The following is a 25,507-nucleotide window of genomic DNA, read 5'->3' as shown; positions in this document are numbered from 1 at the left end:
CTACAAAACCTCATTCATAATTTGCAAATATACGCCCAAAAACAGGCATGCATGGCAGTCAAGATAACACGGGTGAATATTACAATTATTAACTTTCAGCAAAACAAGCCCTTCTTTAAAGTGTAACCTGTACTCCACATTTACTATACAATTTATTAAGATTCTACAGGGAAGATGAAACACTTGTTAAATGTAATTCCACCTACAGCCTCTTGGAGTATCATCTGTATCCAGTGTTGCATCTATAGACAAACTGGAAGTCTGTGCCTATGCAAAGTTTCTATTTTTGATATTAAATATTTGCAGAGAGACCACATTGTAGCAAGTGAAACTTTTCCTATTGGACACAAAGCTAACTAGTCAATCATTTTAAACATTTACAGCCATGGACACATTTGTCGGTACTGTTCCACGAAAAAAGAAGAACCTGCAGTTTTTTTCTGAAATGGCACTGAAACTCACAACAATAATGGCATCTGTCATTGTTCTTTGCATATTTCACAAAATCAGACATTGCTTTTGATTTTTGATTAAACAGAATATATTAAATAATAAAAAAAATTAAAATGGAATGAACGAAAATTATGGGACACTTAACGTAATATTTTGTTACACAACCTTTGAAAGCAAACATGTGATTTCTGTAGCTCTCAATGGGATTTCTGCATCTACCAACAGGTAGTTTTGCCTTCTCTTGAGCAAGCTGCTTCAGCTGCCCCAGGTTTTAGTGGTTCGCTCTCCAGACTGTGTGTTTCAGCTTTCTATAGATGTTCAATAGAATTCATATCAGGGCTCATTGAAGGCCACTTCAGAATAGTCCAATGTTTTGTCATCCATTTTTGGGTGCTTTTACTTTTGTTTCATTATCCTGTGCCTGAGACAGAGATTTCTGACACGGAGCAGGAAGTTTCTCCAATTGTGTCCTGCACAGATTCAGGGAACCCGTGCCACATTCAGCAAATCCACTCCAAACAATAACCAAGCCTTCTCCATGTTTCACAGTAGGTACAGTGTTCTTTTCTTTTTAAAAGCTTCATTTTTCATCTGTAAACATGATGTGACTTGCCAGCTCCAGTTTTCATCTATCCAAATAACATCTTCCCAGAAAACATTATGGCTTGTCACTATGCATTTTTTTGCAAGTTTAAGTCTATGTTTTATGTTTTTCTTTCAACAGTGGAGTACTTATGTGTCTTCTTCCTTTCAGCCCACTGCCATTCAAAAAGCAAAGGATGGTGCCATCAGACACTGATGTACCTTGACCTTTGACTTCAGCTGGTATCTGTTTGGGAGTTCCTTGGACCTTTTTTCTACCATTCGCAGTATCCCTCTGTTAAAGCTGGGGTTGATTTTCCTCTTCTGGCCACGCCAAGGGTTATTGGCTACACTCCCTTGAACCTTAAAGTGGAGTTCCACCCAAAAGTGGAACTTCCGCTTTAAGGACTCCTCACCCCTTTACATGACACATTTGGCATGTCATTTTTTTTTTGGGGGGGGGGGGGTGGGTACCTAGTTTTGACAGGTGCCCAGCTCCCACTTCTGCTCGGGCCGCCTATGTAGAAGAAGCAATAATTTATCTATTTTCACTCGTTCTTTGCTTTATCCTTTGACAAAAGCATGCAGGTATACAATTGCTTTTAATTTCATCACTTTTCAGGAGGATTGAAGCTTTGTTTTAATGAGCTGTTAGGGTAATGACAAATCTGTCCACAGCTGTACCTGTTACTATTGTTATTACCTTTGTTCACTAGAAAATCCTATTCTGTGTGCCACACAGTTTCTGTGTTTTTTTTTAACTAGCCTTACTAGCTAGTAAAGCCTTTCCAATTGGAAAAGGGGCCCGTTTGCAGGGAGGGTGCAGCTTCAGAGGGCTCAAGTCAGGGAAGTAGAGGCTTTTGTAACAATGTAAAACCAGAATCAGAGGGGCACACGGAAGAAACATTTCTGGCAAAAGTTGTGATAGCAACTTGAAGTTTTAAAAGTTTACAATAGCTTATAGATTCACATTAAAATATGAATGGAAAAAATGAAATAAGAAAGATAAAGAATATCGATTACAGCATTTATTATGCCAGATTCCAGTGTGTCAGATTTGAAAAAATTAGCATTCACACATTAAAAAGAATCATTAACCACTAAGCTTTAATCTGAATATTCAATACAACTATAACTACAACTGCTGTGCTTACTGCTACTACTACTACATTTTCAAAGTTATACATTTGTATAACTCCCTGCTGATCTTTACTTTGGAGAGTGGTCATAGGTCACCTGAAGTCTGGAAGCTGCTACCATGGTAAATTCCTGACTTCACACACTCCCATTTCCTAAGGTCTTATTTATGTGAGCGATGAAAGAAAGAGAGTACATGGCAGATGCTTCTGGCTCCTATTAAACACTCCTACCAGATGCAGAAGTACACTGAACACTGAAATGGCTCATGAAAGGTAAAACTAATGGCTCAGTTGGCACTTCCATGTGTTCTGGAAGGAACGCTTGTTTCAAACACTGTAAAACATGTAGGTTACAGTTGCACAAACATGATAATCTAAAATTGAACGTTAAAATTCTCGCACAAGACAAGTTGTTACTGGTTGTCTTTAATGTTCAATTTTTACAGAACAATCAGTTGCATATGGGTTTTAGAAGCAATGTTTAGTGTGAACACATTTTAATAAATAGTAGCCACCCACATCAAATCAGTCCCTGCGTCTATTACCTTTTATACCACCACCCCTCCCTTTAGAATGTAAGCTCTACAAGCAGGGTCCTTCTGTCCCTTCTGTATTGAACTGTACTGTGATTGTGCTGTTCCCCCCTCCACATTGTAAAGCGCTGCGTAAACTGTTGGCGCTAAATAAATCGTGTATAATAATGATAATAATAATAATAATAATAATAATAATAATAATATTAGCAGATTTAGAAATCTACTGTAATTAGCAAAATGTTACACGTACCTCCATCACAACATATAAATGTGAAATATTTGCAAACAGCAGGAAGATGCAAACTATGAGCTGGACTAAAATCACAATTACAAATAAATCTGAAAAAAAAAGAATCAGGAATTTATTTTTGGATTTGTCTCTCTTACCCCAAATTATTTTTACATATGAATGAATTATGTTAGAAAAGCCATTAATCTTTTTTTTTAAATGAAAACCTACATCCTTCAACCTGGTTGAACCCTATTTTAAAATCCAGTTAGCAAAGTATTCTCTCACATTTGACTTACAGTACTTTTATGCCGTTACAGTATGTGAAGGGCTTTGCACACTTTTCGTTATATTCATAAATCTTATTTATAATTTCACTTCTGACATACAGCTGAAATATTGTATAGGACTTAGCCAGAATCTGGTATTTACCACAAATCTTTCCAGGAATGAAACAGTGGAGGTTTCCCCAGGATCCATTATGAACTGTGATCATGTTATATATATTTTTTATAAATTCTATTTTTTTGTTCTAGATTGTTCTCTCTGGATTGTTCCAGAGAAGAGTATGTGGGGACCATCGATTAGTATCAGTTAGGGGAAACACTGAGTCTGCACCATGCTCTAAAACTCTACAAAGGGATAATTGGAGTGCCTCATAAGAGCCCAGGACCACTGCCCTAATCATCACTGACAGGGCTTTTTTTCTCAGGGAACAGGTGCAGGAACTCCCTCCTTTCGAATCACCCCTTGTCTCCACCCCCTACACACCTCTGAGCACCGACCTTAGGTTCCACCCCCTACCCACCTCCCAGTACCCTCCCTTCTAGACAATACAGAATCAAGTAATTTGTATAGAATTTGATACTGATAACAAGAAAAGCAATAAAATAGATCCCTTGCAGCCAACAATAGACAACCCCCAACAACAATAGACCCCCACTAGCAATAATAGACCCTTCCCTCAACAGTAGATCCCTTCCAGCAACAAGTAACCCCCCCCTCCCACAACAATAGATCCTCCACCAGCAACAATAAACCTCCCCAGCAACACTAGACCCCCCCAAAACAATAGATCCCCCCCCCCCCAGCGACCATAGATTCCCCAACAGCCACCATCAGTAGTCCCTCCAGCATACTATAGTAACCCTCGTCATTACATACATTCTGTGCTGGAGGTGCCAAAACTGTTTCCCTGCTGAAAAAAAGCCCTGATCACTGACATCACTGACAGAATCTGATATTTACCAAAAGTCTTTCCAGGAAAGAAACAGTGGAGGTTTCCTCAGGATCCTTTGTGAACAAGATAGATATAGATTATATATATATATCTATCTATATCTATAGAATATATATATATATATATAATAAAATATACATATATATCACAATAAATGTAATTATATATATATATATATATATATATATATATATATATATATATATTACATTTATTGTGATTTACAAAATAGAAGACAGAAAAAAAATACAGGTCAAAAAACAAAAAAACAAACCCATTAACAATAGACGAACTAACAAACAAGCTGCACTCCACCCTATCTCACACCACCATCAGAATCAACAACAGGGTTAAAGGTGATACATAGAATTTCCTGTTGTAACATAAAGCAGAAATCATTGCAATAATATCAACTCATACATAAATTTCAGTAAGGTAGTCTAGAGCAGTGGTTCTCAACACATGTCCTCAGTACCCACCAACAGGCCAGATTTTAGGTATTACCATGGGGAGATGCAGACTAGAATGCTGCAGTCACTGAACAGCAAATGATATCACCTGTGATGTATTTCAGTTATTTTGCAAACCTGGCCTGTTAGTGGGTCCTGAGGACAGGAGTTGAGAACCACTGGTCCAGAGGACCAGTCGCCAAGCCCCACAACAACAGAAGGAAAGTCCCTTAAAGGCCACAAGACAAAGTTTTAGTGGCACTTAATACCAAATACAAGAGCAAAGTAGTTTAAAAGTAACTAGTTTAGCTTAGGACATTGCTCAAGCTTCCGTTCTTAAATAAAGGGTCAAATGGGTCAAAAGGGTCAGAATTCTCTAGCCATGGGGAGAACACTTTCCCAAAATAAGAGAGACATCCTCTGCTATTATAGGTGGCCATGTATGGGGACAGACCAGCGTTTGCAATTGACCTCTACTTAAGAGTAGGTGGTGTAGGGGACTTTCAATGAAGGACAATAGCTTTCCTAGCATAATAGAGCATTATACTAAACAATGTTTTGGTTGCTTTTCCAACAGCCCAGGAGTTCAAAAGGCTCAACAGACAAGGGTAAATATCCTGGGACACCCAAAAAGCCATAATTGCATGGACGGGTTGTAAAACTTGAGCCCAGTAGTCATAGATAGCTGGACAAATCCAGAAGGCATGAAGACAAATTTGCATTGAAGCAGGGGCACCTTGAACATTCACTAGACTGGGTTGCTAAGAACCTTTCTACAATTTTATTATCACCAAACTCAAAGAGGCTCCAGAAAACTGAAGCATGCATGACGTAATTGAAAGTATTGGAATAAGTAACTATTTGGCAGGGATCATTTTCAATACATCAAATGGTGGAAATTTATTGTCAAAAAACAAATCCCCTTGAACGTTAATCCCTCTTGTTGCCCAAATGGCTGGCTTCGGAATTTGGAAGAGATCCTGAAGATTTATATTGTTCCAGAGAGCAGTATGTGAGGGACCGTCGATTAGTATCAGCTAGGGGAATCATCCGGAGTCTGCACCACACTCTAATATTAGAACACATAGTTCAAGTAAGGGGGTAGGGGGCTCAGGAACCCCTATAAAGGAATAATTGGAGTGCCTCATAAGAACCCAGGACCTCTGCCTCTATCACCACTGACCCATTTTTTTTATTTGTCACAATGCACCCAATGCAGCACAGGACAGAATCACCTTTTTAAAATCTTCTGAATGTTATAGGTATATTACTTACAGTTAGTATAAATAGGTTGTCTGAACGGCTTTCCTTTTGAGAACACAAAGGCTACAATGAGGCAATTAATAGTGCTCAGTAGCCAGACAGTAGTGTTTTCATAGCTCTGGTATTCAGTCTTTTCAGGCAGGGACATGGAGGTATCATTGCCACTACTCAGATTAAATGAGGTATTATTGGCTGGATGGCATGCTCTGGAGGGTGGAAAGAACAAATAGGTTAGCTGTAGGATCTTTAGATACATATTTGGAAAGTCAGATTACTGTACAGCCTTACACCTTTATTTTGGCAAACATAATCAGACATTTGTATATTAATCACTCCTAATCTGTAAATATACTAGAGTGAAAAAAAGATGTTTAATATAGGGCTGAAAAAACAAACTTCTTTTAGACAAATTATGTCAGTGCTCAGTCCTGGCGAAAGGTAGGATTTTTCAAGAGCTACCAAAGTGGACTATGGGGTGGCTAAGAACCCTAATGCCGCATACACACGATCGGAATTTGACACATGTCGGCAGTTAGAAAACATTTTTTCTGATCATCACCGAAATGCTACTTGCAGTATTCTGTGGATGTAAAACAGAAAATGACCCTATTCAAAATTTTGGTCATTTTTATGTTTAATCTCTGTTTATTGGATTTTTGTTGCTACATAAATACAAAGGAAACAAAAAAAGAAGGTAACTGAATGATCATAAGGTTCCAGCTTAGATCCCTAATCAATAAAGTACATATATCATCAACAGTAGGTGATACAGTGGGGACGGAAAGTATTCCGACCCCGTTACATTTTACACTCTTTGTTATATTGCAGCCATTTTCTAAAATCATTTAAGTTCATTTTTTTCTCCATTAATGTACACACAGCACCCCATATTGAGAGAAAAACAGAGAATTGTTGACATTTTTGCAGATTTATTAAAAAAGAAAAAAACTAAAATAAGACATGGTCCCAAGTATTCAGATCCTTTGCTCAGTATTTAGTAGAAGCATCCTTTTGATCTAATATAGCCATGAGTCTTTTTGGGAAAGATGCAACAAGTTTTTCACACCTGGATTTGGGGATCCTCTGCCATTCCTCCTTGCAGATCCTCTCCAGTTCTGTCAGGTTGGATGGTAAATGTTGGTGGACAGCCATTTTTAGGTCTCACCAGAGATGCTCAATTAGGTTTAAGTCAGGGCTCTGGCTGGGCCATTCAGGAACAGTCACAGAGTTGTTATGAAGCCACTCCTTTGTTATTTTAGCTTTGTGCTTAGGGTCATTGTCTTGTTGGAAGGTAAACCTTCGGCCCAGTCTGAGGTCCTGAGCACTCTGGAGAAGGTTTTCGTCCAGAATATCTCTGTACTTGGCCACATTGCAACCAGTCGTCCTGTCCCTGCAGCTGAAGAAAACCCCCACAGCATGATGCTGCCACCACCATGCTTCACTGTTGGGACTGTATTGGACAGGTAATGAGCAGTGCCTGGTTTTCTCCACACATACCGCTTAGAATTAAGGCCAAAAAGGTTCTATCTTGGTCTCATCAGACCAGATAATCTTATTTCTCACCATCTTGGAGCCCTTCAGGTGTTTTTTAGCAAACCCCATGCGGGCTTTCATGTGTCTTGCACTGAGGAGAGGCTTCTGTCGGGCCACTCTGCCATAAAGCCCCGACTGGTGGAGGGCTGCAGTGATGGTTGGCTTTCTACAACTTTCTCCCATCTCCCGACTGCATCTCTGGAGCTCAGCCACAGTAATCTTTGGGTTCTTCTTTACCTCTCTCACCAAGGCTCTTCTCCCCCGATAGCTCAGTTTAGCCAGACGGCCAGCTCTAGGAAGGGTTCTGGTTGTCCCAAATGTCTTCCATTTAAGGATTATGGAGGCCACTGCTCTTAGGAACCTTAAGTGCAGCATATTTTTTTTGTAACCTTGGCCAGATCTGTGCCTTGCCACAATTCTGTCTCTGAGCTCTTCAGGCAGTTCCTTTGACCTCATGAATCTCATTTGCTCTGACATGCACTGTGAGCTGTAAGGTCTTATATAGACAGGTGTGTGGCTTTCCTAATCAAGTCCAATCAGTATAATCAAACACAGCTGGACTCAAATGAAGGTGTAGAACCATCTCAAGGATGATCAGAAGAAATGGATAGAACCGGAGTTAAAATATATGAGTGTCACAGCAAAGGGTCTGAATACTTAGGACCATGTGATATTTCAGTTTTTCTTTTTTAATAAATCTGAAAAAATGTCAATAATTCTGTGTTTTTCTGTCAATATGGGGTGCTGTGTGTACATTAATGAGGAAAAAAATGAACTTAAATGATTTTAGCAAATGGCTGCAATATAACAAAGAGTGAAAAATTTAAGGGGGTCTGAATACTTTCTGTCCCCACTGTATATACTAGTACATAAGGCAAGTCAAAGAACTACACGGTAATACCTCAATAGGTAGATAACGAGGGAGCATAATCACCCTAACAAGTGGTGCGGGAGCTAGGCAATCGTCTAACTTTTGCATAGGATGAAGTTTCATTGGTATGCCTATACCAGCAACATAGGAAACACCGATTGACCTTCATCTGAAGAGGGCTTTCATCGAGGAGAACCAGATGGAAACCCTCCTCAGATCCTGGCATATCAACAGTATTAGTCCAAACCACACAAACGTGTAAAAGTCTGAACAACGTTGTAATAACCAGAAACATGGGTAGACGAGCAAAAGTAGGGGGAGGGGGAAATTTAAAAAAAAAAAGGAAGGCGAGGGATGGTGGGAGATAGAGGGGTCACTATGAAGTGGGCTAAAACTGGATATTAAACAAAAATAGAAAATAGTGTGAGAAGGAGATCAAAGGTAGGAGGCAAATTTAGAGAAATGTCAGAAGTGATTCCAGACCGACCAGGTCATGGTATAAATCAGCAGTTTTATCTGTCTCCCAAGAGCTCAAATTTTCAAGATTTCAAATAGAATCCATTTCACGGGCCCATTCCACCAAGGACGGGGGTTGTGGTTTAAAATATTGGTCATTTTATAGGGTTATTGGATGGCTTACAGGCTTTTAGAAATGTGGTTTGCCACCATTCCTAATTGTTAGTTCACGTTAGAAAAAATGTGTTGGTGTGATTTATTGATCAACAAGAGATTTTGTTATTAAATATGATATATAAGAATTAGTAAAATAATGAAAAAGCTCAATTAAAAATGAATTGGGGTCATTGTGTGGATGTGACAAACATCTGAACATTTAGAATGAAAATTGCTATATAGTCTCTCAATGTAAGTCGTTTCTATATCATCAGCACCACCTAGTGGCCATAAGATTTTTTTTTTTTTTTTTACATCAATACATCAAAAAATTTTCAGCTCTTACTCTAGGCAGCCTAGGTCACATGATTTGTTCCACCAGTTAATACTGCAGAAGTCTATTGTTTTCAGCAGTGAGATAAAAGGCCCAAAAGGCTAGATATTTACAACCTATACAAAGTGCTTAGGTTTGTTAATAGATTTAAGCGACTATATAATTGAATATATTTTCTTTATCATGTACCAACCTAGGTAATATAAGGTTATCTGGTAAGAAGACATAAGGGGCTCTGACCCTGACTGATCAAGCCCTGACATTTTCTTACCTAAAGATATCAGTGGAGTTGTACCACAGCTGGTCTTGTACAACGAGAAAGCCACAGATTTGTAAGGCAAGACTGAAGACAATATTTAGCACCACAGAGAGTAATAGTTGAGGTGAGATTAGCTGGGCTGGAGGCCTGTATGAGGCCAGTTTTGGGTATGCATGATTCAAACTCACTGAAATAAAAAAGTGAATAGTTAGTAATTACTTAGGTCTTAATACTTAAACCAGCAAGTGTCTGTGTTATTGTCCAGTATGGTAAAATAAGTGCATGTAAAGTCAAAACTTTCTTTCCCCACCATTTTGGATAGAATAGTTAAAATCCATCAGTTTGGTTTTTTAACTCATTTCGGCAGACAAAAGAAGCAATGAAAGGGCTCCAAAGTGAGGTAAATGCCCCCGTAGACAGCTGTCACCAGAACCAGTGGAAGATAGTGGATTTTTCTTCGCTTTCAGTTCTGGTGACAGCTCTCACCAGGGCAAATGACAACAAATTGTCCTATTGAGAACACAGACAGCAAGGAGAACCTGACCCCCTCATTACTATCCAAAAAAAAAAAAAAAAGTTTTAGCTGAAAAGTGTGGGTCCCTTGGTTGCCAACTTCATGCTTCTATATGCAATGTATGCTGTGTTGAATAAATAAATATGTCCATTTTTGGTCAGTTTATTTTGTAGAAAGCACATGTTGATCAATTTTAGGTGATATAAACAGATCATATAAATGCATAAAAAATTAGGTTAAAAAAAAGCACAAACATTTAAGGGCTAACTATTAAATAAAAAGGACAATACTACAAAACCAAAGAGAGTTTTTGCACAGATAAGTGGTGAAAGAAAAGCATTGATTGCAACTTACTTGTTATACTGATCACTGTTGTTATTGCCAGATCTTGGAAAAGGAATTGATAATTTGCAAAAGCGTTTTTTTGCTAAAGAACAAAAAAAATATTTTTTTTTTAATTAATGTGTTTGGGTTAACTAGATGCACATGAATTCAGCCAGTCACACTAACTCAAATATGATCAGTCCAATCAAAAAAAGACCAGTGACTTTGCTGTGTGAGAGATCTACCTAAACAATTCTTTCAATGGATATTCAACCAGGTAGACAATCATACTACACGGGGTATTGTTAATTGTTAAGTAACTATCAATTTATGATGCTGCAGATCAAATCTGAAGCATGATCTGTCAACTTGTGGTTTGTGTTGAGATAAACTGCACAACTATAGTCATCCTATTGCCACAAGGCTCCATCCAAAACCCAAATCATCCACTGTACAAATTTGTTGAATACTTTTATCTATCAAACAGAAAAACTAAACAAGAAAACTATATTATATTTTCAGTGTCATAAACATTTTTAATTTATTATTTTTGCTGTTTCATATTTGAATGACTATAGTGTATTTCATATAACGGATTCTAGCATCTCCATTTAGTTGAGATCTGTAAATCAGGCACCTACTGAAATAAAAATGATATGCCACATAAAAAGAGAACCAGTAGAGCACAATCACTGTCTAGCACTACAAAGCCAGAGGCACAGGCTGTATACTGTATGTAACAAATGCCTATGATGTAATTCTATTGACATCCATTGTTAAATTGCTTACATTTCTCTTACGACATCTACAGGTATGATCAAACATAAAAAGGGTTATATAGATTTCCTTAAAGCCAAATTTTGGCTAAAACTTTTTTTGGGGGGATGGGTTAGAACAGCAGTTGTCCCCTTACAAAGTGTAAGGGGGCCTCGACCATGGGCTCTGACAGTGCCAAATAGCCTCACATAATATGACAATACGCTATAAGAGACTTCAGCTATACTAGAAGAGATGGTCAAAAACTGTAGATGGTGACAGGAGTGATTGAAGACTGAAGAAGCACTACAGGCGTAGTGTCTCTGTAATCTCCAGAGAAACTGGGGACATGCTACATGAGACTGCTAGATCACTGTCATTATAGCAACTTTACAAATGAATGCTTTCACTCTGAAATGGGCACCAGGGGCTAGAATATCTGTTATCCATACTGAAGAGATGTCCCCTCACTTCCTTCTTTGGTCATTCACCAATTACTAGATATGAAGTGAGAAACAATCTTCTTAATGGGAATATAAGCAAAAATAGAACAAAGAATTAAGCCCACTCACAGGGACACAGCAGGTTTGATAATCAACCTCTACCAATCATCTAAGATGCTTAGTATTATCCTCCACCTACAGGGGTAGGCAACCTCGGCCCTCCAGCTGTTAACAATTAAAAGCATAAAAGCCTCAAAAAATAAAATCATGCAGCCAGGATATGAAAGGACTGGTAAGATGCAATATATTACATTTTCTTGGGTTTAGATACACTTTACCAGTGAAATGTATTTGTCAGGCAGCAGAGTATTTGAAGTATTTATTATTCTTAAGAAAAAAGCACGCATCCACTACTATTCAATTAAGAAAAGTGAAGAAGTGAAAAAATGAAAAAGGTAATACCAAACAGGTGTTGCAAGTGAAATATCTCAAAAAAGGATATTCATATAAAATGCCAAGACTCTGTATATCTTCCAATATTCTGAAGTCAGGAAATAATATCAATGCCGCTTACCAGATTCGTAGGATCTCAAATTATAAGGATAAAAGATGCCTGTGCACAAAGCCTGCCAGCGGGAATGTAATCCTTCTGTGGTTCTTTTCAGGGGAAAATACTCCTTCTGTTGCAGCGGGATATTCAATTATAGAGAGAAGGCTTTCAGATGAGAATCATCCTATCATCCTATATTTTTCATATAGTCCTGGATGGTCTCATTCAATAGAGGATAGAAGAAAGGACTTCATGGTGTAGTATGTCCAAAATAAATTAATTTTAAGATTGTAGCAAACGCTTACATCCAAGAATGCGGTAAGAAGATTTAAAAAAATGTCATTGATGCCTTGTATGGGGAAACGCGTCAGTTAGAGCACTAGCCCTTAACGTGATCACGGTAACAGTCAGCTGGCTTGAGCCGCGGATGTTTTTGAAATCTTCTGTGTTCTTGGATGTAAGAGTTTGCTACAATTTTAAAATAAAATTTATTTTGGACATACTACATCATGAAATCCTTTCTTCTATCCTTTATTGAATGAGACCATCCAGGACTATTTGAAAAATATAGGATGATTCTCGTCTGAAAGCCTTCTTTCTAAAATTGGATATCCCGCTGCAACAGAAGGAGTATTTTCCCCTATGAACCACAGGAGTATCGTATTCCCGCTGGCAGGCTTGTGCATAGGCATCTTTAATCTCTATAATTTGAGATCCTACAAATCTGGTAAGCGGCATTGATATTATTTCCTGACTTCAGGATATTGGAAGATATACGGTGTCTAATATAGCGGTCATTACACTTATATGGACTTTTTTTTTTTTGAGCATATGCAATAATCTTTTTTTTTCACTTTCTATATTGATCAGTTCACTAATTGTTTTATATGTATTTTTCTTGTGTATTGGCATTTTATATGAATGTCCTTTTTTGAAATATTTCACTTGCAACATCTTTTTGGTATTTCCTTTTTATTTTTTCACTTATTCACTTTTCTTAATTGAATAGTAGTGGATGCGTGCTTGTTTTTTATTTATCCATGTGTTTTGAGCTTCAGTATTTAGGCTATTTACGAGCTGCCGCACCCCGTTCTCATATAGTTTAGCGCAGATATTTACTGTATTTTATTTATTAGCCTTACCCAATATAGGAGCAGCACACCGATATATTGAATCATGCTGTAAAGAGCCATGTACTTAAATACACAGAAAGAGGTAATAAGAGCAGCTCTTCCTTCTCTGAAATATAGAATACAAGGATAATGGTACATAAAATCTGTGGCATAGTATATGTACAGGAGGTAAGCTATTATAAGTGAACAGCTACCATTTAAAATCACAAGCTAAGCCTAGTACATACGATGAGAAAATCAGATGAAAAATACCGCTTTCAAATCGAACGCACGAGAATCTGATCATTAATACACAGCTTTCGAGAGCCGATCACGACAATTAATTATCCAAAAGGGACAAAACACAAAAAATGTTCTCATAAGAATACCAGATCGTACGATTTTTGGATAATCAGTACAGTTTTCGTCCGTAAAAAAACAGAAGAGCAAGACCACGAATGTTAAAAAAACAAAAGAATACATTACAATACACTAAATCACTTCAAAATTTGAATTCTGTCATACAAGAATTTTTGAAAGTTTAGTAACCTCTTCATTTTCGATATGAGACTAGCATGCAAAAAAAAAAAGGCAATCATTGGTCCGATATTCTCATCATGTGTATGGGGCTTTAGAGACAAAGTGTATCAGTAAAAATTGCCTGCACTTCAGCACAGCACCAAAGATGAAACATAAAATGGGATCGTTTCCACTCTCTCCAAAAGGAAACAGTAGTAGATAGTGAAGGTGAATACTGGAGTTTTAGAGGACATGTTAGATCTGGTGTATTGTGTCCGAAGAGTGAAGAGGCACAGCTCAATGTGATATTCCAGAAGACAGTCTAGGAAAAGAACGTTCATATGTCTAAAGAGCACTGCTTTTAAGTTTGTGTACACCCTTAACAACCAAACAACAGACCTCAGATGCAGATGTACAGTTTGTCTGTTTCATTACTATTTGCACAGTTCTCCACACTCAAAGCCTGACCTACCATCAATTTTAGCATTGCCACAGTCATTTTTTTTGTGGCAAAATCATGAACTGAGAAGGCCAACATATCAGTGTTAAAGGGGTTGTAAGTCCTTGCGTTTTTTCATCTTAATGCATCCTTTGCATTAAGGTGAAAAAACTTCTGTCACTGACCAGCCCCCCAGCCCCCCGTTTTACTCACCTGAGCCCGTTCGTTCCCCCGCCGGAGACGCACTCTACCTCTCTGCCTGGGGTTCGCGGCTCTTGATTGGATAGATTGATAGCAGCGCAGCCATTGGCTCCCGCTGCTGTCAATCAAATCCAATGCATTAAGGTGAAAAAACTTCTGTCACTGACCAGCCCCCCAGCCCCCCGTTTTACTCACCTGAGCCCGTTCGTTCCCCCGCCGGAGACGCCCTCTACCTCTCTGCCTGGGGTTCGCGGCTCTTGATTGGATAGATTGATAGCAGCGCAGCCATTGGCTCCCGCTGCTGTCAATCAAATCCAATAGACACGGACGCCGAGAGGAGGGACCGAGTCCGGCATTATGTGTCTATAGGCGCAAATGCTGGACTCGGAAGCGTGCCCGCAAGGTAACCCCCAAGGAGGGCGCTTCTCCTACGAGGTTTATTGATGCGGGGAGGAGCTGCGAGCACCGTTGGGGGACCCCAGAAGACGATGATCAGGGCCACTCTGTGCAAAAAGAACTGCACATAGGGGGCAAGCATGATATGTTTGTTATTTAAAAAAACAACAAAAAAAAAAAACAAAAACGAGGGTTTACAACCCCTTTAAAGTGTATGTAAACCATTCATCTATTTTCAGTATGTCTGGCATTATGCATTGGTACCTTAACCACTTAAGGACCAGCCGCCGCAGTTATACTGCAGCAGGTTGGTTCTCCTGGGCAAATCGCTGTACGTCGGCCGCTTTAAGACCACTAGGGGACCCGCGGCATGACAACAGAGCCGATGCACATGCCCCGCAATGTCTGCCGGGCATCCGAGATCACTCCCGAGAGAGGCAGAATGGAGATCTGTCAATGTAAACAGACAGATCTCCGTTCTCTCAGGAGAGAGGAGACAGTCCCACCACCCCCCAGTTAGAAACACTCCCTAGGACACACATTTAACCCCTTGCTTGCCCCCTAGTATTAACCCCTTCCCTGGCAATGGCATTTATATAGTAATCAGTGGCTATTTTTAGCTCTGATCGTTGTATAAATGTCAATGGTCCTAATAAAGTGTCAAAGTGTCCAATCTGTCCTCCGCAATGTCGCAGTCCTACTAAAAATCACAGATCACTGACATTACTAGTAAAAAAAAAAATTAATAACAAAAATGCCATAAATCTATTACCTATTTTGTTGACGCTATAACTTTTGCACTCAATATACCAATCAATATACACTTTTTGCCATTTTTTTTACCAAAAATATGTAGAAGAATACATATCGGCCTAAACAGAGGAAGAATTTTTTATTTTTTTTTTTTATTTTGGGATATTTATTATATGCAGGGAAGCGATGTGAAATTTCCTCCAAATCCAGATCTGTACAGGGAAGCTTACTGTTTAAAGTGGTTGTAAAGGCAGAAGGGTTTTTTTATCTTAATGCATTCTATGCATTAAGATAAAAAGTGTGTAGCAGCTCCCCTCAGCCCCCCTAATACTTACCTGATCCCATCTCTATACAGCGATGTAAGTGAGTGCCTCGGCTATCCAGGATAACTCCCGAATGGCTGAGACACAGCAATGGCGCCATTGGCTCCCGCTGCTGTCAAACTCAGATAGCCAATCAGGAGAGAGGGGGTGGGGCAAACCACAGCTCTGTGTCTGAATGGATACACAGAGCTGCAGCTCGGATCCGGTGCCCCCCATAGCAAGCTGCTTGCTGTGGGGGCAATCAACAGGAGGGAGGGGCCAGGAATGAGGCTGCCCTGTGCAGAACCACTGCACAAAACAGGAAAGTATACCACGTTTGTTATTTTTATAGAAAACAAATGAGACTTTACAATCACTTTAATACCATGCACATAATTAAAATTTTAAAGCAAGCTTGACCCCTTCCCACATAGCCTTGATGCCCCTTTATCAGGGAATTTGTGACTGGGGGCTGGAAAGACTGCCTGGTCGCATGACCACTGTGTTTAGCTATCACAGTGGTCACATGTTTGGGAGCCGGTCCCATGGGCTCCCATTCATTACTAGAGAGAGGGAACTGCCTTTGACAGACTCTCAGCACAGAAACCTAGGCCCCCATGGATGCACACGTGCAGCATATGAGTGTTAAAGCCCCTTCTCTTTGCTGCTGTATTACTTGGGCAGAAAGAGGATAACTTCCTCTCACTGCACTTTAACAAATCTTGTTTGCACTTGTGCATCTAAACCCTAAATAGTTCAACCTTCACAGAGGTCAGTGGATGAGTAACTCATTGTTTAATATGTATCTAGTATAGTGGTAGTTCAGCATATGAACTAAGTGAAACTAGGAAAATGCTTTGTGAAGACTCACTTTAACAGCTGGGGAACACATTCAATATTCTGAGTTTTTGATGTGAATGGGGAAGCAACAGAAGCTTCTTGCTCAGACAATGAAATTCCAACATGGGCCATCTTCAGAGCCTGTAATTAATAACCATGGAGATGAGTCACCACCAGATACTAGTCTCAATAATGTTGTATTTTATTCATATTATTCATAACAAAATAGGAGAAACTGTGCAGTTTGTACTTACACCACAGTCATTTGCACCATCACCACACATTCCTACATAATACCTGCAGAAAAAAATATCATTCGGATTAGATTAGATTTCATATCAAACACAGTATTGCTGGCCATGTAAGACCTGAAAATACACAGGTATAGTGAATATCATATTTTATACAGAAATTGCAGGCAACAAGAATAATCGGTGAACTGTGAAACAAATGTGCCAAAGGCAGGAAGCTGACCAAATGAATATGAATTCTCTTTAATCTCCTGCAGCCAGATCTTACACAGACCCTCATAAGGAAAGGTTACAAAAAAGGAGAGAATTTGGGACTTTAGATGAGGCGTGTACCCATAAGTCGATGCCGAGAGCATAACCTTAGTATATATATGCATAAACAAGATAGATGCACATTAAGAACGATCTTTATTGGATTGTCTGTCAACATTTGCAGCCATGTTGTAACATGATAAGACAGTACCTCAAATAAAGTTTCACAGCAATGATACAGCAAAAATACACACAAAAAAAAAAAAAAAAAAAAATGAGAGACAGACATTATATACATGATTAAAAAACCAGAGGAATTGCAGCACAGTATGCTCGACGCATTTTGTGAAAACATCACTTCCTCAGGAGAAAGCGCAATCTATCTATGAAAACAGCTCTCATTGTCAGCACCAGGCGACGACTGCCAAAGCTCATCCCACAGGTGTCCACCACGGGAACTGAGGGGGCCATACCAATACATGATAGATTGCAGTATAAGGACCACAAGAGAATTGCAGATATCCATATAGAATCATTTGTGGTAAATTGGTCGTCCAACAGGGAATTCTTGTTGTTAATGTAATATCCATAAAGAAAAAGATCACTAAATGGGTCCAAAAATTGATAAACCTAAACTGCAGTCCGCAGCAATGTGGGTAGATGTAAACCCCATCAAACATGCATGGAAGACTTCCATGCAATCCCTATGGTTTTTTATCATGTATATATTGTCTGATTTTTGTTGTGTATTTTTTCTGTATCATTGCTGTGAAACCTTATTCGAGTTACTGTTTTATCATGTTACAACATGGTTACACATGTTGACAGACAATCCAATAAAGATCTTTCTTAATGTGCATCTATCTTGTTTATGCGTATACACTAAGGTTATGCTCTCGGCATCGGCTTATGGGTATACGCCTCATCTAAAGTCCCAAACTCTCTCCTTTTTTGCAATTGAACAGGTATGGAGGCACATGTCTATGTGGGCCTCATTTAAAGCCCCAACCTTTTTCATAAGGAAGGTTGGTGTGTCTACTTCCTGAAGCCTGGGCTGTGAAACTTACTAACATCTCTGTTTGATGCACCTGTGAAATTCAAACATTCAGATCAGGCTTAAATTTGATATGTGGCTTTAACAGACTTATTGATGCTCACTTTGCTCATAAGACAGAGCAAGGAGCCTATGCTGATGCATGCGGGAATATTACCTCTTCTACAATCAATTAAAGCTGAACTACAACTTTCTTTTTACTAAAACTGAATGGAATGAGCAATCCCAGCATAGATCATACATCTTTGTCATGTTGCTCTGAAGATCCCCTGATATTCTGGCTTTAGTTGTGGCTTTGTACCATGTGACACTCTGTATATTCCGCTGAAAGATTCCATCCCTTCCACAGCCGCTTCCTGCAGCAGCTAGAGTCTATAACACACCCCTCTGTAGTCTTTTAGACTCTGCAAATGATGTAACTTCCTTCACAGTTCTAATGGTGGGTGGGATTGCATACATCCTAATTAGCATTCAATCCCACCATGTCACACCTACAGAAAGAGTCCAAACCTCCCATGTCACAGCATTATTCAAGAAGCAATCCCCTTCCAAATCTGCTATGAAAGCTAGCTGTGCTGCTGCTGAGCAGGATTGAATGGATCACAATTAGGCTCCATGCACACTGGCTTAAAAAATGTTGCTTCTACAGGAGTTTTGTGTTGTGTCTGTAGAAGCAACTCAACATTATCATGTTATGTGTCCATGCACATTAGGACCTTAAGAGGCATATTTTGAGCTCAACATTTAGAGGCAGAATAAAACCTTCTTGATTGTGTTTCTGATTGGATTTTACTGGCAGAATAAACTATCCTAAACTTTCCTAGATTTTGTACAAAAAATGCTCTATATGAGTGTTTTTTACTCCCAAGAGACCAGACTTTTTTTTTAAGCCCAGTGTGCATGGAGCCTAAGAATTCAGTCCTGCCAAGTTAAATAAGCTGACCAGCGTGAACAGGGAGCATCCCACCCCTCAGATCCCACCCTCCTAGAGCCCTGCTCTCTGTGAAGTGGTCCATATAGATATGAAGGAAACATGTTCATAATAACCTCCCATAGCCCTTCCTCTGTAGTCTTGCAGGAAGCCATTATTCTTCGGCTTGCTGCAAGACAGGAATGACACAGGAGGAGGTATGACACATTTTCACCTTTCACCATCCACATGAAGGCCCAGAAACACCCACAGTAACTCTAGGACCCACCCACATCAACTTCCAGAACTGGTGCAAGTGACTCCCATAGCCCACCCTGAAGCTACAGAGGCCCAAAGGACGACGGGAGATGTAGCATCAGGACTGGAAAGGGAAGGAAACAGGAAGTCAGAGAACTTGGAAATTCAGCCAGGAGGGGGAGTGACATCACAGACACAGAAATCTGCTGTATACAGATAAAGGAGGTAAGTTACACATAAACTGACCGCAGGGTTGTGATTTATTTACATGCCTAATGCATCTGTTTTGGGAGGGGAAAGCTGGAGTTCTTTAAAGCTACTTTTTAAACTTTTCCCTGTACTGTTACATAGCATAAGTTTAAAAAAGTCCATAAAGTTCAAACTTTGTGTGTATGAGTGTGAGATTTATGTGATTGAAAAACATGCACAAGCATAAGCCAATTTGCTGTAAGAGGGTAACAAAATGACTTATTTTTTCTCTGTCCACCTGCACTCACACCAGTGATTACAAAAAGTCCCGGATCAATCTAGAAATGAAGACTTCCCATAGCCCTGTACATTATGCTTACTGCGGAAGATATCAGCTAATACCCCCTCCTGGGGAAGAGAGCTCCGCATTTTCACTGCACTAAAAGTAAAGAACCTCTTAAGTAACCTGTATTAAACAGGTTAATACAGTTTATCTAATCACCCTTATATTCGTACATCTATTTGTACATTGTAAATAGAGTTGGGCGAATTGTTTGGCCCAAGCATCAATTTGCAGGGTGTTCGGCGGACGTTTGCCCTGCCCAACGTCCTGCAATGCACTGTGCGCTGCACAGTGCATTTTGCCCCCTGATTGGGCAAAGCTTTGCCCAATCAGGGCGCAGTATAGGCTGGTTGTTAAGGAAAGGGGACAGGAAGCTGACCGCAGCATCCTTGACTACTTGCCGCCCGCCATATAGCAGAATGACGGCGGCAAAGTGGTTTCAATAACCTGACTGGGCCTCATAGGACGTCCGCAGGATATTGAGCCGATGCCACCGGGGGTGCGCATCGCGGTGATCGTTGTTGCGGGGTGTCAGTCTGACACCCCGCAACACCGATCTAGGTAAAGAGTCTCTGACGGAGACTCTTTACCACGTGATCAGCCGTGTCCAATCACGGCTGATCACAATGTAAATAGGAAGAGCCGGTGATTGGCTTTTCCTCACTCGCGTCTGACAGACGCAAGTAGAGGAGAGCCGATCGGTTGCTCTCCTGACAGGAGGGGGTCTGTGCTGATTGTTTATCAGCACAGCCCCCCCTCGGATCCCACCCAGGACCACCAGGGAAGCCGCCCAGGACCACCAGGGAAGCCATCCACACTGGATAACCAGATATGCCCCCTAGACCCCCAGGGAAATACTAATCTGTGCCCAGGCAGCTGCCAATAAATGCCCACTCACAATGCCTACCACTGCCAGTGCCACCAGGGATGCCTATCAGTGCCACGTATCAGTGCCCAGCAGTGCCATGTATCAGTGCCCAGCAGTGCCGCCTATCAGTGCAAAGCAGTGCCACCTATCAGTGCCCATCAGTGTCACCCATAAGAACCCATCTTTGCAGCCTTTCAGTGCCCATCAGTGCCCACCGGTGCCACCCATGAGTGCCCATCAGTGCCGCCTATCAATGCCCATCAGTGCTGCATATCAGTGCCGCCTACCAGTGCCCATCGTCAGTGCCCCTCAGTGCCCGCTCATTGGTGCCACCTCATCGGTGCTGCCTTATCAGTGCCTGTCAGTGCCGCCTTATTAGTGCCCATCAGTGAAAGAGAAAACTTATTTACAAAGTTTTTTAACAAAAACAAAACTCTTTTTTTTTTAAATTTTCTGTCTTTTTTTTATTTGTTTAGCAAAAAATAAAAACCGCAGAGGTGATCAAATACCACCAAAAGAAAGCTCTATTTGTGGGAAAAAATGATAAAAAATTTGTTTGGGTACAGTGTAGCATGATCGCGTAATTGTCATTCAAAGTGCAAAGCTGAAAATTGGTCTGGGCAGGAAGGTGTATAAGTGCCTGGTATTGAAGTGGTTAACAACCTATGAGTCATCAGCCGTCAATAGGTTTCTCCGCTGACAGCAGAGTAAAAAAAAATTGCTCCCCTCATACTTACATAGTTAGTAAGGTTTAATAAAGACACCAGTCCATCCAGTTCAACCTAAGTGAGTGTGGGTGCGTGTCTACAATTATCCCCATTTCATTTCTTTTTTTTTTTTTTTTTTAGGTACCCATATAGCGCCGTCAATTTACACAGCACTCCACACATACATCGCACACTCACATTGGTCCTTACCCTCTAGGAGCCCACAATCCAAGGTCCCCAACTCACATTCATATACTAGGGCCAATTTTCTTTTGGTCAGAAGCCAATTAGCCTACCAGCATGTCTTTGGAGTGTGGGAGGAAACCGGAGCACCTGGAGGAAACCCACGTAGGCACAGGGAGAACATACAAACTCCGGGCAGGTATTGTCGTGGTTGGGATTCGAACCAGCAACCCTTTTTACTGCTAGGTGAGAGTGCTACTCACTACACCACTGTGCCACCTTTGAACCATACCAGATCACATGTCCTCAACATTGGGGGGGTGGTTGCTTTGCTCTGCCCCAACCCAAAGCACCATGTCCCAGATCTTGCCCCCCCCCCATGTGAATGAGTATGGGGTACATGGTACCCCTACCTATTCACCATAAAAGTGTCAAAAAAGTAATAAACACACACACACACAGTTGACAACTCCTTTATTTAAAAAACAAACAAAAAAACCAAAACAGTATCCCCCGATGTGAATCCATCGTCAATTATGCCCTTATACAGAAACTGACTCTACCAACCCCCTTTTTAGTTTTGTTGCCCTTTCTAATTGAAGGACAGCCTTTCTGTTAACCGCTGGCCAAAACTGTACTACATATTTAAGATGAATCAGACTAGTGTTTTATAAAGAATAATGGATTGATCTCTTGAATATATGTCATTTTTAATTTTGCTAGCTTTTTTAGCTGCAGATTGGAATAGCATGCTATTGTTAATGCAGGCCATACATGGATTGAATTCCAAATTTTATTTAGAAAATCAGAAATTTTGTGATCCAATGGCACCACCATTGATTTTGAAATTCAACCAACCAAACCTTTAATTTCACCCCATGTTGCTACAGAAAAGAATTTTCGTAGCTGGGAATCTTCTTTTCTTTCCAGGACACAGCTAAAGCACATGTCCTTTTCGATTATATTTCTCGCATGATTCTCCCATCATTGATTAGAAATTTGTTTGTTTTTCCAAAAAATTTCCAACATGCCAGATTAGTCAAATTCGATAGCCGCACAAAAATCAGCCATTGCTGAAGCCCACTAATGGTGGGATTTTTGAAAGAAAATTCATATTTATTTTTGACCCATGTATGGCCGGCTTTAGTCTGTTTTCTACAAGGACTCTGAAATTCTTTCCCATTTCATATTCACCCAGTGGATTTTTTCCCAAAGTGTCTGTTGCATGCATATTTTTAGCGCTCAAGTGCATAACTTTACATTTTTCAATATTGAACCTCATCTGTCACGTTCTTGCCCATAACCCTATTTAATTTATGTCTTCCTGTATCAATGCTACATCTTGCACCAAATTTCTTTTAATAACACTGAAATTAAACTCTTACTATGTACTATGGGATTTGTAGTGTGCACAGAGCAGTGCACATGACTGCATTTAATGTGCACTGCTCATTTCAAACAACAGGAACTGAGGGGGAGAGGGAGATTCAGGGGCTCACAAATATTATAAAGTAAAAAATGCAGATTTTTGATGTTAGCCTTTTTGAAATTTAGCATTCTTGCCATACCAACATGCCTCTCTTTCCTGTAACTTATGGCAAATTTAATTACATTATGAAAATGATAACCCTTTTGCCTCTAATTTGCATACCTGTAAGGAGCTCTGTGTTATTTGAAATGAATAGATCCAACAACATTTTTTCTAGTTGGGGCTTCCATCTTCTGACCCACGACTGTACTTTTAAGTTTAATATTAACTTTAAAAGATGTATTACTGTAGCTTGCTTTAAATTGTATTAGTCACAAATATTTCTTCAAGTGGAACAAAACTGTATCTGAGAACCACAAACTGAAAACACTATTCAATTCATTTTTAATGTTCAAATCAAACTCCCCCATCCATCAATCTATTATATCCATTCTTTATTTTGTTGAGAAATCACTTTGAAAAACACCTGCTAGCTTTTCTAGCCAAAGCCATCTTGAGTAAGGGCAGAAGATTTATGTAGCATTTATTTCCTGAAATCCATCTGCCCTTAGCTCAGGCATGCAGGCAGGAGGATGTGCTTAGCTGAAATAAAAGGAAATAAATGCCCACGAAGACTCCTGGGATGTAGGACATCATTTTGGCCTAGGCCAGAAACCAGGAAAGCAACTGAAGAAATGTTGAAAATATAATGTGACTTCCTATTTATTTACTAATGCTAGCACCTTAAGGATTAAAGATAGTTAATGTTGTTTGAGAGAGTTGAGTTCCACTTTAAGATTTGTTTATTGCAGATGTACAGTATTGATGGAGTTGCACGGGATAAAATGTTGTTAGTAACAGTGCAATACACATTAAGTCTGCAGATGATGTCAGTTTTATTATCTAGGAAAACGTTAAAACGAATAAAATGTGTGAAATACTTCCAGCATCAATGTAAAAACCTTAAAGATGAACTCACTTTTGCTTATATACCAACAGACAGATGAACAACATAAGGGTTAATGCAGATGATATACATTGCAGATATACTCCTACCTACCCAAGTTTTTGAAATTCTTCAACAAGACTTGATTTATGCCCTGGAGACATACGTGCGAAAATTGTGCCATTTATCAGTATCTGTAAAATAACAGTAGACAAGCTCAGCATGATTTAGCATGTACAGAATATCCATACATATTCTTTTCACACCCAGAAATCCATGAATGCCTAAAGAGAAATGCTTGCTAGCAGGTTTTTCGAGGAAATGATTTTAGCCTCTTATTGGACACTTTGGCAGAGATTTTTAGCTGAGATCTACATGACTCACACAATGCTGTGTACAGGACTCCATGTCATAATATGGTCCACAAAATGGTCTTTATGTTTTATTAACCACTTGACCACTGGGCACTTAAACCCCCTTCCTAACCAGACCAATTTTCAGCTTTTGGTGCTCTCACATTTTGAATGACAATTACTCAGTCATGCAACACTGTACCCATATGAAATTTTCGTCCTTTTTTTCACACAAATAGAGCTTTCTTTTGGTGGTAATTTGATCACTTCTGGGTTTTTTATTTTCTGTGCTATAAATGAAAAAAGACCGAAAATTTTGTAAAAAAAATGCATTTTTCTTCATTTGTATTATAAAATTTTGCAAATAAGTAGTTTTTCTTCATAAATTTGGGCCAAAATTTATACTGCTACATATCTTTGGTAAAAATAACCCAAATTAGTGGATATTATTTAGTCTGTGTGAAAGTTATAGAGTCTACAAGCTATGGTGCCAATCACTGAAAATCGATCACATCTGATCACACCTGATGTACTGAGGCCTATCTCATTTCTTGAGACCCTAAGGCTCCATTCACACTAGCGCGTTTTTTGATGCATTTTGCATTTTGCAGAAATGCATGGGAATTTTTTAACATGGGTTCCTATGGAACATGTTCACATCAATGCCTTTTTGTTTCTCTGCATTTTTGGAAAGGGTCAGGGACTTTTTTTCATGCAAAATGCAGCGTTTTGCATGTAATAGAATTCAATGGACAAGCATCAAAAACGCAAGTGCACCGTTTTTGCAGCGTTTTTGATGCGTTTTTGGTGCGTTTTTGATGCGTTTTTGCCGTTTTTTTTTTTTTTTTTATTTTTTTTTACATTTTTTTTAAGACTGTAAAAAAAAACTGTAAAAAAAAAAAAAAAAAACGCAAAACGCAAATCGCGGCAAAAACGCCGCAAAAACGCTGCTCAAAAACATGGCAAGCATGAAAAAAAACCCTCCAAAAACACTCAAAAGCAACATGCATAGGTGTGAATCGAGCCTAACAAGCCAGGAAAGTACAAATACCCACAAAATGACCCCTTTTTGGAAA

At 39.5% G+C, this 25,507-nt stretch overlaps 1 protein-coding gene across 1 annotated transcript in view; it reads right to left on the bottom strand.

Annotated features, from left to right (window-relative positions):
- The window catches only part of LOC141139839 (probable cation-transporting ATPase 13A4), a 156,966-nt gene that overhangs the window by 15,027 nt on the left and 116,432 nt on the right, over positions 1-25,507 (bottom strand). Inside the window, exons 21-28 of the mRNA XM_073626363.1 lie at positions 24,193-24,272; positions 16,904-16,946; positions 16,681-16,790; positions 13,230-13,326; positions 10,369-10,441; positions 9,513-9,687; positions 5,904-6,097; positions 2,961-3,049 (exon numbers count right to left, since the gene is read on the bottom strand). Coding sequence (XP_073482464.1) covers positions 2,961-3,049; positions 5,904-6,097; positions 9,513-9,687; positions 10,369-10,441; positions 13,230-13,326; positions 16,681-16,790; positions 16,904-16,946; positions 24,193-24,272 — 861 coding nt within the window. The remainder of the gene's footprint in view (positions 1-2,960; positions 3,050-5,903; positions 6,098-9,512; positions 9,688-10,368; positions 10,442-13,229; positions 13,327-16,680; positions 16,791-16,903; positions 16,947-24,192; positions 24,273-25,507) is intronic.

Source organism: Aquarana catesbeiana, linkage group LG04 (genome assembly GCF_042186555.1).
Source record: "Aquarana catesbeiana isolate 2022-GZ linkage group LG04, ASM4218655v1, whole genome shotgun sequence".
NCBI classification, from domain to species: domain Eukaryota; kingdom Metazoa; phylum Chordata; class Amphibia; order Anura; family Ranidae; genus Aquarana; species Aquarana catesbeiana.
Note: the sequence above shows the minus strand (reverse complement) of the source record. Positions and strands in the feature narration are given on the sequence as shown.